Source organism: Mirounga leonina, unplaced genomic scaffold, assembly GCF_011800145.1.
Source record: "Mirounga leonina isolate KUSES-001 unplaced genomic scaffold, KU_Mleo_1.0 Mir_176, whole genome shotgun sequence".
Classification (NCBI taxonomy): domain Eukaryota; kingdom Metazoa; phylum Chordata; class Mammalia; order Carnivora; family Phocidae; genus Mirounga; species Mirounga leonina.
Genome location: NW_023270454.1, coordinates 13,871,976 through 13,890,570, shown reverse-complemented (window position 1 = coordinate 13,890,570; position 18,595 = coordinate 13,871,976). Strand labels below are relative to the sequence as shown.

The following is an 18,595-nucleotide window of genomic DNA, read 5'->3' as shown; positions in this document are numbered from 1 at the left end:
TACAGATACATGCTCTTCGGAGAGCCGTGGGTGACAGGAGGCCACAAGTGGCCTGGGTGGATAGATAATGGGTCCTGCTCTTTGTTACATAAATGACCTAAAGCAGTGGTATTTACTAGCTCTTTCTGTGGCTTCTTGCCTTAGGAATCAGCTGTGGTGAGCTAAAGAGTTTCTGGTCCTCATTATTCTGCTCTGCCAAGAATATCCCCCCTTCCCTGTAATACATTAATCGTTTGGACATGAAATGAACCCGTGCACCTCAGCTCTGCCCCGGAAGATGAAATCCGTCCCAGGAAAAGTTTAAGTGCAGCTGCTTGGATAGAATGGGGGGCACTTGTCCTAAAACCTGGCACACATAGCAAGCATGTGTTTTTTATTTAGATCGAGCTGATTGGGAGGCTGGACCTGATGGAGAGTATGGGTATGATGAGCTAAAGCAACCCATTTTCCTTTCCGTCATACCCATCCTGGTATCCTGCATTCCAACCACAGTACCATACACTCCACTCCAAAACAAGTATGGCAAAGCTATATGTTTTCATTTACCTAGTTTAATCCCGAAAGGTAGTATGCTTGAAAAACTTTTATAGACCCAACCATTAATTCTGTGTTCATTGATTTTGACTCTTAACCTCAATAGAGCAGAAGCTAAAGGTTTTTTATTCTCTTTTTCATTGATAGTTAATTCATTAATGAAGAGAATGGGTGGTATTCTTTGATAGAATACAACACTGAGAAGAGGAGTATTCCTAGAAAAGTTTTTGAGATCAAATCAACCAGTATGTATTGGGTATTCACATAATACAGGAAAATTCTGTTCTGGCTAAGAGCAGGACTTCTGACAGTTAGCTATGCTGACATTTTCATCTTGTGGATGGTTAAGAAAGAATGAGTTCTGTTATAGACTTAATTTTGACCTTCAAGGGAAGACTGGCTAATAAGAATTGATAAGAACATTGAGGAAAAAGAACTAGATCATCTTAGAGCTTCTAATAATCATGAAAAGGAGCATAAACTCTTGAAGATATCAAGGTAGAATTTTGATAAAATCATTAAATTTTTTAAAAAGCTTCAATTTTACTGTGCCTAGTTAAAGAAAGAATATATCATCGGGATGAAAACAGAGGAGCCAAAGAAACTCTGTGATCATTGTACCCCCAGCTATCCATGAGAGAGGGGACCTGAGTCAGTCAATTTGAATTTACTCTGTTCAACAAACCCTATTGTGGACAGAGATGCACAGAGCTTTCAAAACCAGTAAGACTGTCAAGATTCCATGCTTGCCAAGCAACATTCCTATTGTAATCAGAATTTGTAGGCAGATTTTCTAGTGATGACTAGGCTACATGAAAAATTACGTTTTTTTTTTTTTTTTCACACCAATTGAATGTATAGCCACCTATTTGGTTAGTTTATATAATTCTCTTAAGCTCAATTTTGTACATTCATAAAAAATATTTTTAGGGCCTACCAAACAATACTGGCCTCTGGTAAGGCCACCTCCAGCTCATCTTTTTATAACTTCAACAGTGATCATTGAGGAACATCTCTGGTAATCTCAAATTTTAAGAGATAGATTGATTGATTAAATGACAGTGAATATCTCTAAGTTTAATTCTGTGAAGACATATACATAATGAACTAAAGTTTACCAAAATACCAGGAGTTGCATGTTAAACATGGATTATTTGCCAGGAACAATTCTACTCAACTAGCTTAAGCGAAAAAAAAAAAAGAAGAAAAAAGGTGGAAGTGGGGGGTGGCAAGCAATTAATTGAAAGGATGTAGGAGTATCTCATGAAACCTAAGGTCGGGAAATATACTTGACTGAACCAGGAAATGAAAAGTTGAGAACCAAAGTCATATGCTCTTTCTTTCTGTTGTTCATAGACTCATCTCTACTGCTCTCTTTCTCTGCTTCTCCATGAAAATAGCTCCCTAGCCCATGCCTCGCAAGATCATTCAAGAGCTTAGTGGAAACAAACTAGAATCTCAGAAGCTCGAAGTTCAGGGAAGGGGCCTTTGGCCCAACTTGGGCAAGTGTTCACTGCTGGGCCAGGATGACTTCTATTCAGTAACTGTTATTTAGGGAGACTCTTAGAGAAGTGGACCTTGGGCAGGACTGTGAGTGATGGGCAGCTTTCAGAGAAGCAGGACACATTCCAGACATGCATCCCCAGTGGTGTCTGCCAAAGATAACCAAACAAAAATCATTTTAAAAATCTGTTTGGAGTAAAATAAAGAAAAAACAAAGAGTAGGCAGATTATTAGGGCATATTATGTGGTTTTACATACGAGAAAAAACAGATACATGTATACTGTTTTGTTTCTTTCTTAGATGCAGGAGTGACCTCCATATTGAAAGTTTTATAACAACATGTTAGGGAATTAAATTCCAATATAATGAGCATGGAATAAGGAAGCACCTAAATACATTAATTTGTTGAGGCTTTTATAGCCTCTTATAGGGACGCCTGGGTGGCCCAGTCAGTTAAGTGTCCGACTCTTGATCGTGGCTCAGGTCATGATCTCAGGGTTGTGGGATTGAGCCCTGGTTGGACTCCGTGCTCAGCGGGGAGTCTGCTTAATATTCTCTCTCCCTCTCCCTCTGCCCCTCCCCCTGCTTGCTCGAGTGTGCTCTCTCGCTCTCTAAAATAAATAAATAAATCTTTAATAAGTTATTAAATAAATAACGTCTCTTACGGCACCAGATACTGAGGAACTTAGCCGATGAGTTTGAGAGGAAGTGTTGTCAATAATCCAGAGGTATTGTGAAGAAGAAGAGAGATTGTAAGAAGCCATCGGTGGGAAAACAGTGCCTTACATTTTCCAAAGAGGAGAGCGGAAGTTTGGTTCTGGAAACTTGACACTGATGTACTACTGTTAAGATCCTAGGAAAGATCACTTATGCATACTTAAAAAGTCACCTTCACTAGGTACCAGCTTGGGTCTATGAAGAGGAGTCAAACTAACTAGTAACTTATCTTAAAAAAAAAAAAAAAAAAAAAGATTACACTAGTGGACCAGGAGACTGTGTGATACCTAATTCATCTTGATTTAGCTGGATATCTGAGTAAAGTTTTCAGATCCCTGTGGACTAGGTAAAGAAATGTAGTATGAAAGATGGTGCAGTTAGATGAAATTGATGAATGGAGTGATAGCAGCCTCTCAAGAATTACAAGCTTTCAAGCACTATATTTGACCTTCTCATATTCGTCCATATAAACAGTGGATACTGAGATAGAAATCCTACTAATCCAATCTTCAACATAAAAAACTAGGAGGGACGGTTATATAGACCAATTGACAAAATCATCAAAAAGAGCAGAACCTGCTGGAGCATGCACCCAAGCCAAAAATGTAAAATGCAATAGGTGTAAACACAGTATTTTATGTGGAGTTCAACTGCAAAAACACAGAATGAAAAACACTAGGCTTAATGCTAATTAGGGGATAAAAGTTGTAGGGGTTTGTGAGCTAGCAGTAAGATATGGTTGCAGAAAATATATCCAGTGCCAATGTAATTTTAAATTGTATTTGTAAAGGAATTGTATCCAGAGTAAGGGCTGTAATATTGCACCTTTATGTTAACAAGTCCACATCTGGATTATAGCAAGCTTTTCTGGGAAGACACTGACAGAAAGGAGCATATCCAGAGAATGGTGATCAGGAAGCTTAATTTATAAATTTCTTTGACGCTTAGGTTCTTTATTTCAGTATGTGTAATGAACTGTAAGGAATACAATCTACCATAGCATGTCATGTTCTCAAGGAGCCTACTTTGTGTCATTCCAATCAAAGTTCGTAGAACCTAAATACTTGGGTAAAATGCACTCCCCACCCAGTCTGTTGAGCTTGAGCGATTTGGTTTAACGGTGATAATTCTCCTTTCATTGAAAATGTATATTGGTTTCTGAATGCTAAGTTAACTTTTATATTCTACATTACTAATTTATTCAGCCATTGGGTGTCAGCACTGTTTCATGTAAATCATAAGAAGTTTTGTACTTTTATCATGGGAATGAGCAAAAAAGGTTTTAGATGGGGACAGGAAAGATTCCTAATTTACTTAAAAATAAAAGTAGATAGTTAAAAAAAAGTGTTCCCCAAATTGAGGATTTGTTTCCCATGCCTAAAAAAGCATGTGCATGTGTGTGTGGACACACACACATACACACTACCATAGATTAATGATAGTATATATGGATTGCAGGGGTTGGCAGCGTAAAAATGTTATGTTTTCCATAGTCTGTTGAATTAGATATTATTTATTGATAAAGTTTAAATACAACAAGGCCATATATCGAGCTACAGATCTTAAAAACATAGCTGGTACAGAGAGAATACAAATAAATAATACAGAGGCGTTTCATTTTTGGTTTTGAAATCTACTTTTTTAAGTCATAGAAAAGTCACCATGAGAATTTTTATTCCCATCCTTTCTTCTGATCCCTAGCACCTGGCCCACATGGCCACTGTGAGAATACTCTGTTAAACGACTTTAAGAATAACTATAGCTTTAATCATTGCAAACCTGTAATCTGAATGTGAATATTTACAACCTTGATTTGTCCCTGACGTTAGAGGATTTATAAGCTCATTTGGAAAATGAAGCTCCAGAGAGCAGGAATTAGTCAAAAGTCTATAACAAAACCCATCCATTTAAATGTGGCATTCTTGGTTCAGCTGGCCTTCCTTCTCATTCGAACTTATTATAAATTCTACACCAGTAAAGTGAGAGAAATGATGCAAAAGAGGGGGTTTTTCCTCAGTACCTTGGGTGCTTCTTTCAATACTAAGGCTTACGTATATTATGAGCTCTATTTCTGTATGCTCCACCCAATGGACTCATCTCACAATGGAGAATCAGAGAAGCTGCCAAAGAGCTAAACTTTCTCGTGACCCTGCATTCAGGCTGATGGTGGCAAATGAAAGCTAGTAATTAAAGGGAACCCTATCTGCATTGGCGTAAAGGTTTCCTTTGGGCTAGTGTCCGATCAGCCTGAAGTTCAAACTCCCTCTCTGGGCTCTTTCTTCTCCAGTGTCTCGTCCCTTCCCTTCCTTTCTTCTGTCGCATCCAGGTGGTAGGAGGGTCTTGCATTCTTGAGGTGTTGTGGGCAGTTCTGGAGTGCTTACCCTCTGTCTCTGCTGCCTCCTCCTGTCTTCTCAGGTGTATTGACCTCTTTTCATTTGCTGCTGAAGGAACCCCTGCTGCAGGAACTTCTCGTCATTTATCCTGCTGCCCTTGGGACAGATGGTCCCTCTTCACACCTGCCCCCTCCGGGGACTCCTCTCCACTTTGGCTTTCACTGGTACTGTTGATCCTCTGAACCCTGAGGGCCAGTCCCTGGCTTAAGCCTTCTACCCTATAGCTTTGCTGCATATCATCTTACCCCTTCCTCTGGTGACTCCTGGCAGGGCCCTAGATCTTAACGCTCAGCTACCTTCTATGTTCCCACTGAAAGCATGTGGAAATACTAGGCTCTCTGGTTCCATCCTAGAGCCAAAGGAGACTGCAAAGAAGAGGTGGGAAAGGAAATTGTCTTGAACCCTCTCTGCCTGAGTACACCTCATTATTTCTGTTCTGTGCTCTAGCCACACCCTGCTGGGTGATCTCCTGTTCAAGTTCAGAACTGGAGGCCAGGCACACATCCCTCTCTCTATCTGCTTTCATTCCCATCTTGTTCCCTCCAGATTTTCTACCCCTCCCTACTAGAGATGTTTTTCCTTTGTCTTTCTGTGGAAGAGGAATGTCCCCTCCTCCACCTGCCATATAGGCTTGTTCTTGAGGGTACCTCAAGATAGAAGGGTTGTAGTGTGGAGGGTGGACATTACTGAGAAAAGAGAATGCATCAAGAGGTCTTCCAAAAATATCCCCAGAGCAATTAAATAAATATTTATGGAGCAGCTATTACGTGTTAGATTATGGTGAGCAAAATAGATGAGACTCCCGTCCTTAATGAGCATACATCCTTGAGCATTTTATAGGAAAGATGCCTACTCAAAAGCATAGATATATATGCATAAGGATGATCATTATAACATTATTTTTAGAGTCAACTAAAATGTCCATCAATAAGGAAATGGTTAAGTAAGTTATGGACCAGCCATACTATGGCATATGATGCAATAGTTAAAAAGAGTTAGATAATAAGATAAATCTGTACATACTCATATGGAAGAAGAATTTATACATACTCATCTGAATATATGTTGTGTGTGTGTATATATATATATATATACATATATACATACATTTATATGCCTGCATGAGTATAAGAAAATTTAAAAAATAAATGAACATCCAACTCTTAACAATAATTTCCCCTAAGAGGTGAGATTTGACGTAGATGGGAGAGGTAAAGGAGGGAATTTTGGCCTTAATAAACTGCTTTATCATACAAGTTGTATATTGCTTTTGTCATTTTTGAGACAAACAGGAAAAATATACACCAAGAGTTGTTAAATGGCACACAATCGAATTTACATCTTTGGAGTTATTTCCATACTTTACGTAGGCAAGAGGGGATGAAAGGATGAGACAACACACTCTATTCCAACTCTCTTGTCCCCTTGTCCTCTGGAAGAAGTCAAGGTAGCATGCCCAGACCTTTAAACAGTCTGCACTCTACCTCTCCCCCCTCCCCTTCAGTCCCTCTGTGTTTTCAGCTCCTTTCTCTCCCATTCAAAGCCACTGTCTGCTTGTTTCCCCAAGTTGTCATCTTTTTTTAAAGATATTTATTTATTTATTTTAGAGAGAGAAAGAGAGCAAGCGCAAGCAGGGGGAGGGGCAGAGGGGGAGAGAGAGAGAGAGTCTGAAGTTGACTCCGCGCTGAGCACGGAGCCCGACATGGGGCTCAGTCCCATTACCCTGAGATCCCCACCTGAGCCGAAATCAAAAGTTGGACATCTAACTGACTGAGACACCCTGGCATCCCCCAAGTTGTCATCTTTTGCCTTAGAAATCAGCAAGTCCCAAATGTCCTACCATGTCTTAAATATTTTCACCAACTCTGGTGTCTGTTATAAATCAAAATTGCTGTCTGTGCTATCCGGTTCTGCTGCTTTAAGCCTGGTGGTTATACCCAGAGGAAAAAAAAGGTTGCTTGAGCATCCATCAGGGTTAGAGTTTGTTTTGGGGGACTGTTATCCCTACCCATCTAAAATTAAACCTGTGGGGCGCCTGGGTGGCTCAGTCGGTTAAGCATCTGCCTTTGGCTCAGGTCGTGATCCCGGGTTCCTAGGATCGAGCCGGGCATCAGGCTCCCCGCTCAGCAGGGGGTCTGCTTCTCCCTCTTCCTCTGCGCCTCCTCACTGCTTGCGCTCTCTCTCTCAAATAAATAAATAAAATCTTTTTAAAAAATTAAATTAAATTACATCTATGTGCCCAGGTTGGTTTTTCTCCAGAAACACTCACCACATCTTTCAAGATATGCATTCTTTCACTACTGTATTTTTTACCTTATTGTTCTGAAAGAGCATTGGCCCATCTCAACTTTGGGTTAAACTAGAAAACTCTCTTGGGGTTCCACACCCCACCACTCCTTCCCCATTCCTGGGGCCATCTCCTGGCTGCAAAGGGGAGGGAAGAGGGCTCCCATCACATAACAGTATGTCCCATGGGTGCTTGTATGGAAATGATATTCAGTTTCATCCTCAATTCTTAGATCTTAGGTCAGTTCTTAGCCATTCATACACGGGTATAGGTAGTATTTTTTCTTTTTCACTTGTTTTATGTTTAACAAGATTTCTTATAAATTCAAGATAGCCTAGGTTTATTTCCTGCCTTCGTTACTTCCTAGCTGTATGATCTTAGGCAAATCATTTCTCTCTGAGTCTCAGTCCCCTCGTGTAAAATGGGGACATTTATAGTACTAACCTCATAGTGGTATTGGGAGATTAAATAAGTTAATAAAAGTAAAGCACGTAGACTAGTGCCTGGCACATAATAAGTAGATGATATTTGTTATACTGCAAATGCCCTTCTTTGTAACTTTTCCTCTTTAACTTATATTTATTTTTCATATTTTAATTAATTAAAGATATAGATCTTCCAAGTTCTCATAATATCTGCATCATATGCACATGACTCATTCTTTGCTTTTCTTTTCCTCCCCACTCTCTTCCCACTTCTTGAGGCTCAGTACTTTTTTTTTTTTTTTTGTCATATTTCTGGTCTCACCCTCACATCACTGGCTCCAGTAGGCCTCCCTGACCATATGTCTTGAGGCTAGGTGAGGTCCACCTGTCATATATATCCTGGTTTTTGCACCGACACATTCAGGGAAAATACAGATATTCGCTTTGTGTCTTGATTCCCCAGTAGGACCGAGGCTTCATAAGGGCAGAGACCATGCTGACCCTCTCGATGCTATAGCCCTAGGGCCTAGCTTAGAGCATGGGCGTAATAGGTAATTAATACTTGTTTGATGAGAAAATGCAGATATAGGAAATAAGACTTAAATGAATTACCAGATTCAGTCTGCATTTCTACAGAAACCTCTAAGAACATAGATAATTTAGAACAATTTTGAAAGGAAGAGAAACACCTGAAGGAAAAGCTGTTTCCATCTATATTGGGTCAGGCCCCAGTTTAAACAACGATTACTATTCTAAATGCTGGGATAGGTTATCAAGCTGATAATGTTAATTACTGCTCTTATGGTTTGAAATTTAATCTTGGAAACAAGTTTATTTACTTCAAGAAAAGCTTTGGCGTTAAACAAATATAAATGTGCATGAATATATACACACGTATATATATCTATATAATATAGAGCTATTTTGTGAAACTCATTGAACCTTCCCTGTCTCCTTGAATGTTTATCAGGCCCTGTTTGGAGTTTCCTTTCAATTAGAAAACTTTATTCCTACTACAGTTGTTTCAAATAATTTGTGTAGACACATGAAAAAATGCTACACATCACTTGTTGTCGGGGAAATAAAAATCAAAACCACAATGAGATACCACCTTACACCAGTTAGAATGGCTAAAATTAGCAAGGCAGGAAATGACAGATGTTGGTGAGGATGCGGAGAAAGGGGAACCCCCCTACACTGTTGGTGGGAATGCAAGCTGGTCCAGCCACTCTGGAAAACAGTATGGAGGCTCCTCAAGAAGTTAAAAATACAGCTACCCTACGACCCAGCAATTGCACTTCTGGCGTTTACCCCAAAGATACAGATGTGATGAAAAGAAGGGGAACATGCACCTCAGTGTTCATAGCAGCAATGTCCACAATAGCCAAACAGTGGAAGGAGCCAAGATGCCCTTCAACAAATGAATGGATAAAGAAGATGTGGTTCATATAAACAATGGTGGGTATTCATATCACTCAGACATGAATACCCACCATTTACATCAACATGGATGGAACTGGAGGGTATTGTGCTAAGTGAAATAGGTCAAGCAGAGAAAGACAATTATCATATGGTTTCACTCATATGTGGAATATATGAAATAGCGAAGAGGATCATAGGGGAAGGGAGGAAAAACTGAATGGGAAGAAATCACAGAGGGAGACAAACCATGAGAGACTCTTGACTCCAGGGAAACAAAACTGAAGGTTGTGGAAGGGGTGGTGGGTAGAGGGATGTGGTAACTGGGTGATGGGCATTAAGGAGGGCACGTGATGAGATGAGCACTGGGTGTTACATGCAACTAAAGAATCATTGAACACTACATCAGAAACTAATGATGTACTATATGTTAGCCAATTGAATTTAAATTAAAAAAATAAAAATAAAACAATAAAATAAAATAGCTAAATATCCTTTAGCTAACTAATAACTAAACATTACTAGAACCTTTAAGATTCATTCAACAGTTAATTTTTTAATGTCTGCCTTATGCCACAGGCCAGCCTATTTAGTGTTGTTTTTTTTTTTCTGAATGTTTTAACCGTATTAGAACAATACAGCTTTCAAAAACAGCTACATAGTGGTTTATACACAGCAAGTGAAATAAATCCTTTGCACTAGAAACTCAAGTTTTAAAAAGGAAAATAAACCGAGATCTAAGTCATGGAAAAAACCAACCCAGCCCTGATAGCTGTAAATAATATCTTAAGCATCCCCAGCTGGGAAGCATATATTGAGAAATTAATTCTCTTTATCCACACAGCAAGTGCCAGTTGGTTAGAAAGGAGTTCTGTCGATGAGTCACTGCATCTCATAGCAGCTTCTCTCTTCTATTTTGTGTTTCTGTTAAGACATAAAAGGTTGTGTTTCATTCACTTACATTGGTTCAGTCAATAATATTTAATCCAATCAGAAAACATAATCATAGTAAGTGGGAATACATTGGTTAAGTCAATAATATTTAATCCAATCAGAAAACATAATCATAGTAAGTTTGAAACCCTGCATTATAGATTACCTCTAAATAAATACGGTGAAATTTTCCTTTTGCAGATGCAAGTATTGGCATTATGATGAAAACCTGCTCACTTCCAGTGTTGTCATTGTCTTCCATAACGAAGGATGGTCAACCCTCATGAGAACAGTCCACAGTGTAATTAAAAGGACTCCAAGGAAATATTTAGCAGAAATTGTGTTAATTGATGATTTCAGTAATAAAGGTAATGACTATGGAAAATTGACATTTTGTCTATGAAATAAGTTAATTATGAACAATTACAGAATGTAATTTTAAAATAATTAGCTTTAAAGATTAATAATTAGCATCTATTGATAGCATCTATTATCAGCAAGTTGGCACTGTGCCAAGCATTGTATATGAATTATTTTGTTTAATCCTGACAGTAATCCTTGAGATGGATGTTGTTATTATCTTTATTTTACACATGAGGCTCAGACATGTTAAGTAACTTGCCAAACGCCACAGAGATAGTAGTTAACAGATGGATCCAAATCTACAGGCTCCTAAATCTGTGTATTTACCTACCATCTTACACTATACCAATTCTCTGGGTCTTGGATTTTATAAAAATTTGGTCATGGAGATAATTTATTGAAAGACTGAAAAGGTGCAATTGTGTGTATATTATAATGCCACCTGATGCTCCATCCATGATTGTCAAAGTGAGATCCATATACCTGTTTAATAGCCTGTATTTTGCACTTGAACAATGATGCAAATATTGAATTTCACCAGAAACCATGACCATTGTTATTTATAATAGAAAGTATTTACTGAAGCTTATTTTGTTCTATATTTGATTTAGTATGTTGAATCAAAGGAAATTGCGTATTATTTTTTATTCTTTTTAAGGAGTCGGCTATTATAACATTTAGAGAGGTATTGGTTAGCCTTGGTTCAATTTGGCAAGAGAGAGATTGAGCAGTGGTTTTCCAGATAAGTGGGTTTTTTAAATTAACATTTTTCCCTTTAAGTAGATCCATTACTGTAAGCTGAATATATTTCTGAATGGCACAAGTATTAGAAGATAGATAATGCTGTAGTTCAGACCCCAAATCAGCATGCAAAATAAAAAATGTAATTGTCCTGCTGAAACCCAGACTGGATATTTACTTACTCCTCTTTGCTTGTCATAAAACTGAGTTGAATTCTTTGAAAACTGACCGAAGAGCTCAGGCTACTCACTAACAGCAGGATATTTGCTTTTTGGCAAATAAGTTTTGCAGAGAATTTTTGTGTACAGGTAGTGATACCACTGAATATGTTAGAGGTGCAGACAGAACATGGGTAGCATGAAAATACCATTCAGAACAGTTTTACAGAAGCTTTCTCCAAAACTTAATTTGTAACTCTTGCAGTCTAGATAAACCTCTGCTGTTTTGGCAAGGACATGACCAGAATCTTGATCTTGTATACATATGTTCACACGGAGAAGAAATAGAAATATGGCCGATATCCTCTCCCCCTCATCTCTGTACAACTAATCACTTTTTTCAACTAGTCACTTTTAATTACACTAAAGAATGTAAACTTTAAACTTTTTAGTCCTATCAAATGCCCTTTCACTTAGACATCTCATCTTGGTTGCAATTTTCTATGACAGGAGTGTTTTCATTAAGAATTCTATTCCTGTCTCAAGATAAATATTTGAAAATACGTTTTAAAGTGGTGCTGTTGGTACCGACAATATTTTAGATTTAGGAAAACCTACATCTACAAAAATAAGAAATCTCATGTATGTGATTACGCTGCTTTTAAGAAGCCCTATGTTATTAATACAAGGAGAAGCTTAGCATATCCTTAAAAAAAAGTGAAAATACACTAAAATGTGTTTCCCACCCTAAAATAACTGCTTGGCTTCAGAAAAGGAGCACAAAATTTTAGACTTCAGTTTTCTATCCATTTTACCTTAATTTTTTTGTGATCAGTGTTTCTATTGTTACAGACCTCTAATATTCAGCCTCTTATAACACATTTTAATAGCAATCAAGTGCAGGGCCTGCTTAGCTTTGAGAGTACAGAGAAGCATTTGTTGGGGTTACTCTTGAATGGAAGTACAGAAGGTCTTTAGCCTTCCCAATTTTAAAACAACCTTAAAATTTGTCAGTCCTGTCCCGTGAGTGAAAACTTGGTTCGTTCTTTCCCTGATGTATACAGAAAGTAAAAGTGTGAGTTATAATTTTTCTTTTAATGACAAAATACTTTACTAATATAATACCTTGCAAAGGAAACTGGCTGCACATAACACTTGGGTTTCTGGAAAATACAGTGTTCTCTCTACACAAGGTGGGGGGCCTTTAAATAGGGCACACTCCTCCATGCGTGTACCTCAGCCAGCTTGAGGCTAAGTGGGGCCAAGGCAAAATGGACTCCACACTCTCAGTGGCTTATAACCACAAAGGCTTATATCGTGTTTTCTGTGGGTCAGCCCCGGCTCTGCCCCACTTCTCCACGGCAGGGCAGCCTGATCTCAGACGTCGCCTGCCTCGTGTAGAGGAAGAACTAATGGTGAAGCGCCAGTGGGATTTTAACACTTCTGCTCACCAGTGCCTCACAACATATATCCCCATCTGACTGACTGTGGCGAGGTACATGGTCTGGCCTGCCCTCAGCAGGTTGGAGAGAATAATTATTCCCCAAGGAGAGGTGAATCTTTTGAACATTCTTAGAGTCTACCACAGTGCAGGATCCCAAAGAAGCCAGAAGTCATTTGATTGATCAACTGATCTTTTGGGCCACCTGAACTAGGAATCTAAATTTGAAGAACTCATTTCTGGCCATAGCAATTCATTTTAGATTTATATAGATTGCATAGCCAAAAGAGCCCTGAAATGGAATTCAGAAAGGCTTTTTAAAAAGTAATTTAGGATTGGGGCACCTGGGTGGCTCAGTCGATTGAGCGTCTGACTCATGATTTCGGCTGGGGTGGTGATCTCAGAGTCGTGAGATCAAGCTCTGTGTCAGGCTTCCTGTCAGCAGGGAGTCAGCTTGAGATTCTCTCTCTTCCTCTCCCTCTGCCCCTCCCTCCACTCTCTCTCTCTGTCTCTCTCTCAAATAAATAAATAAAATCTTAAAGAAAAGTAATTTAGGATTGTTACTAAGCTGAAAAAAGTAAGGTAAGATTTAAAAAAAAAATTACTTAAATTGAAGGGAAAAGTACCTAGATTTCTCTGGGAAAAAAATATAATTCAGCAGGAGAATTTTATTTATAATACTCATTAAAACTGGATGCCAAAATAGAAAAAGGAAAAATTTTTTTCTTCTCAATTCTGAATACCCATGTGTAGGTATATTTCTAATTATAAGCTCCCTAAAAATGAGTCAAGTATTAAGTGTACAGCCTGATTTGACCACTTAACCACCAGCACATCACGAAATATAGCTTCTGGGGCACCTGGGTGGCGCAGTCGGTTAAGCTTCCGACTCTTGGTTTCGGCTCAGTCATGATCTTGGGGCCCTGGGATCAAGCCCCACGTTGGGCTCTGTGCTCAGGGCGGAGTCTGCTTCTCTCCCCCCTACCACTCCCCTCCCTCCCGCCTCGTATGTGCTCTCTCTTACTCAGTCGCTCTCAAATAAATAAATAAATAAATCTTCAAAAATAAATAAATATAGCTTCTTTGTTCTTGTTGTATGTATTCATGGTCCAAAATTTTAAACAACTTAAAAATAATTGTTTCTCCAAGAAACATCTTTAGAGATCCAAGAGCTAGGTGTGGCTGTGATGAACCGATTTCAAGGGCTCATAGTGACACAAATAAAAACTATACTCTAGCAACTGGAAAACCAAGGTGGAAACTTCGGCAAATGTGTCTTGTTTTTATTAACAGTTTCCTCCACCAGATCGCAAATATATACATGTATATTTATTCATTATATCTAAATATTACATTTAAATATTTACATATGCATATTACACACACACACACATACATGTACTTGTTAATACCCAAAATTGGAGAAAATTGGATCCTTTGATTATTACTTGCCAACTTGATGGGAACTATATTTATAACACCAAGACTGCAGCCTTCAACACTGATCATAGCTGGAGGAAGATGGCCCAGGAACAATGTTAACCTATACCTTATGGAGACTCCAATAAAGTCACACAATGTGATTTATAGTCCGTGTATCTTCAGAAATCTGGAGCCGTTACTTCTGCCAAAGCAAACAAAATGTTTGCCTTAAAGCTTTTAGATACGACATTTCAAGTGTGGATTTTTTAAAAAAAAGTTTTCCTGTCAGCTGGCCTAGTCATCATATATTTAATTTTGGAGAGATCTTTGATAACCCTCAGGCTAACCAGTTCTCCGCAGGCATATTAAGCTCAAAAAATCAACTGAAATAATATATACTACCTGACTTCCCCGCAAACATTCAGTCTGTTTGTTTCAAGTTGACTGCCCAAAGGACCTGTTGCCCATTCCTGTTTCTTGAGAAAAATAATAGTCTAACTGGTTCATAGACATAAATATAATTTATAATGTTGACTGAATTTTTTTATTCATAGAACACTTAAAAGGAAAACTAGATGACTATATTAAGCTGTGGAATGGCTTAGTGAAGGTATTTCGAAATGAGAGAAGAGAAGGTTTGATTCAAGCACGAAGTATTGGTGCCCAGAAGGCCAAACTTGGACAGGTAGGAAACATTGGATATTTACCATGTCAGCATCTTGGATTTGGTAACTAAACTATCATAGAGGTTTTTAAGTACCCTTCAGATTTTTTTTTTTAATTGAAAATGCTGGCTTGATTAAACAGATAACTCGTATATCAGAATGGACTCTCATGCTGATTTATATTAGCGTCTAATTTTAAACTGTGTGTGCTATATGATGTACCGTATATGAGGAGTGTTCTTTCACCCTGCCTCTTTTCTTTAAGGTCTTGATATACCTTGATGCCCACTGTGAGGTGGCCGTTAACTGGTATGCACCACTTGTAGCCCCCATTTCCAAGGACAGGTAACATTACCTTGCTTTCTTTTCTTTCCTGGGTGAAAAGTAAACCTTGTCCTAGAAGGACAAATAATATTCTCATTCTCCTGATTCCAGTTCCACTCAGCGCCTCAAGCATTGTGTTTTAAGTGTGATCCTTCAACTCGTTGTTTCCGGGGTGGTGGGCAGGCTGATCCTTGGGGCTGATTCAGACGCAGGCAGTCAGGCATTTGGGATAAGCCGAGGCGCCCTCACCCAAAAATGGTCTTGTGGTCGGGTTATTGAACAGACATCTTCTAGCTCCAGAAGCTATCTCGAAGAGTAACATTAATTGCTCTATCTACACTGTGGTTACAGTTCCAAAGACTTGAAAGCGCACACTCTGAAATTACACCAATTGGTTTTGGTTTTTCATGCCCTTTTGAATTATTACTTCAGACCAGCTGTGACGCGTGTCAAGGCTTTGGGTTCCTATAGAAACTTTAAAGTTTAGAAATAGACAACTATTCCATGGAAGTGTGTCAGTCGCCATTACATTTACAGAAATGTCTGAACACTAGAAGGCAGCATCAGTCTCCTAGTTCCAGAAGCCTTCCTTTCTTTTAGTGCAGAATTCTGACTATTTCGGAATTGAGGGGAAAAAAAACATGTCTCTGTGGTGAATAATATGCATCAAAGGGCGAACTTTGGGGGATTTAATCATCAGACGATTTAGTATGAAGGCCTATCATAAACATTTTTCACATGCTGATTTAGTCCTCACAGCAGCCCTGCAAGATAGATATTAGCTCCATTGTACTGAAGAGGATATTGAAGCCTAGAGAAATTAATTGATTTGCTCTGATTCAAACAGCTAATAAACTATCAAACCAAGATCTCTCTGGGACACTTTACACTATTTGTTTAGAAATCTGAGAATCATGAGAAGTGAAGAAAGGTAACACGCCTTCCCCTCTCCAGGTGAAAACTAGCAGTCTTCAGGCGCAGTGAGGAAGTGGTTTTCTGCAGGGTCCTGTGGCAATCCCACATATATCCCACAGTGACACCCCCCACCCCCCCACCTCGGCCTCACTGTCCCCTGGGAATCCACAGTCTGCAGAGAGTAAAGTACCTGTCTCAAATCCACGTCCCCCACATCAGAATTCTATGCCCTGTAGGTTTTTCTCTTCTCCTTGGCTTCTAAAACATCTAAAAAGCACCTTAACATGGTTAAAAGCTGCAATCTCTATTTCAGGAAATGCATTTTTAAAATCCTGTCTGGTAAGATGAGCATTAAGACAAGCTGGGTGCCAAATTACCTTTGCAGAGTTGATCCTACACCTAATTGGTCATATAGGACTAGCATTTTATGAAGCCCAAATACAAGGTATTTTTTTGCTTTGAGTTCTCAGACCACTAAAGTTCTTCAGCAGGTTTTGAGGGATTTTTTTTTTTCTTTTTAAAAAAAAGCAGGAATACAATGCAGTACTTTTTTTTTTTTTTTGCAATGAAAGCTGTTTATTGCAATAAAAGGAGCAGGAAAAGAAGATCAAGTAAAGGAATAGAAACAGATTTTCATAATAACTTTTTCCAAAGGAATAGAAAGCAACAAAGAGTTGGGAGAACTGCTAAGAATGTAGTGGGTATTATTTCTGTACACACACACGCACTCGCTCACACACGGTCACACTCACATTCACACTCAGAGACACATTCACACTCACATTCATACTCATTTTTATTTAATGGAGGAATTAGGAGGGAAAATAACAAGCAGGAAAGTCTTGTAAGTAATGCAAAATTACCAAGAGAAAGTTGCCTATAGGACCAAAGTAAAAATGAGAAAGCACTGTTAAGTTCAAAGACGTGGCTCTTTGTCCCTGACATTGTCTGTGAGCCAAGGGAACAGTCTCCTGTGTCTTTCCCTTACAAAAAAAGGGTTCCTTGACGTTTAAAGACATTCATTTGCTTCAGGTTCCCATTAGGTATTAAAGTCCCGTAATGCAAAAAAAAGAAAAAATCAGTAATGAAAAGAGATAATATAGTTAGGCATGCTAAACTAGTCAGTTTTGGGTTCTTAAATGCTTTTTCATTTTCTGTAAATGTTTCAGAACTACATGTACTGTACCTCTAATAGATTACATAGATGGGAATGATTATTCCATTGAACCGCAGCAAGGTGGGGACGAAGATGGTTTTGCCAGAGGGGCCTGGGACTGGAGTTTACTATGGAAACGTATTCCTCTAAGCCACAAGGAAAAGGCCAAAAGAAAACATAAAACTGAACCTTATCGGTAAAGATTACTACTTTATTTTCTTACGTGGAATGTCAATCTAAGTACTTTTTTTTTTTCCCTTCCCCATGTACTTGTATAAATGTGTGGGTCCATACATACCCTTCCATTTCATCTTTGCTGCATCATCAACACAACACAGAACCATTTGCACTGTGCCGATTATAGACGTCATAAATGGCAACACATATGAAATGGTACCCCAAGGGGGTGGTGACGAAGATGGGTATGCCCGAGGAGCATGGGATTGGAGTATGCTCTGGAAACGGGTGCCTCTGACCCCTCGAGAGAAGAGAATGAGAAAGACAAAAACTGAACCGTATCGGTAATCACTAAATCACTTACATGTTTTTCTTTTCTCCAGTTGCTGCTAACATATTAACCTCTTGCCAAGCTAAAAATACTTGATATTAAAACTATAGATGTTGTTGTAGAGTCTGTAAGAGATTTTTTCCCTTGCATTATTTCCGAGGTTTGAATGCACATTTACTTCTTTGTAATTGTTTTTTCTTAAATGCAAACTCCATTTTGGGGGTGTTGGGGGGAGGTTATATGTCATTGCTTTCAAATACAAGTGAAAAAAATCTTTGCCTTCCTGTCCTAGTAGACTAGACATCAAATTTTATTCTTTTGACCGTAATTTCATTCTGTAAATTTAAAATGCATAAATTATTTCCAATCCAAGTTTTATGTCCACTTTGATCCCTTGGCTGTAGTGTTAATAATGAAAGGCAAATAGCAAGAGATTTCTTGTCTTTTTCTTCTTTTTGTTTTGTATGCTAACTCATAATAACTAATTTTGTACCGGTTAAGTCTGGTACCTAAAAATACATGACTTTGGAAAATATTACATAGAATCTTTTACTCCTTCCTTCTCAGAAGAACATTTGATTAAAAGGAAACTTTATTCCGAAATCAGCTTTTGTCCCTTCTTCAGGGACAAATAGAACAGTTTATGCTACTCTATTGGTCATTTAATGGAAACATTTACTGCCTTTCAAG

The 18,595-nt window shown here is 38.5% G+C and overlaps 1 protein-coding gene across 2 annotated transcripts in view; it reads left to right on the top strand.

Annotated features, from left to right (window-relative positions):
* GALNT7 (polypeptide N-acetylgalactosaminyltransferase 7) overlaps window positions 1-18,595 on the top strand; it is a 143,513-nt gene that overhangs the window by 102,753 nt on the left and 22,165 nt on the right. Inside the window, exons 3-6 of one of the 2 annotated variants that reach the window (XM_035022698.1) lie at window positions 10,414-10,580; window positions 14,892-15,022; window positions 15,268-15,347; window positions 17,411-17,593. In XM_035022698.1, the coding sequence (XP_034878589.1) occupies window positions 10,414-10,580; window positions 14,892-15,022; window positions 15,268-15,347; window positions 17,411-17,593 (561 nt within the window). Of the gene's footprint in view, window positions 1-10,413; window positions 10,581-14,891; window positions 15,023-15,267; window positions 15,348-17,410; window positions 17,594-17,735; window positions 17,919-18,595 lie in introns of both variants that reach the window. The other variant, XM_035022697.1, reaches the window with a different exon arrangement.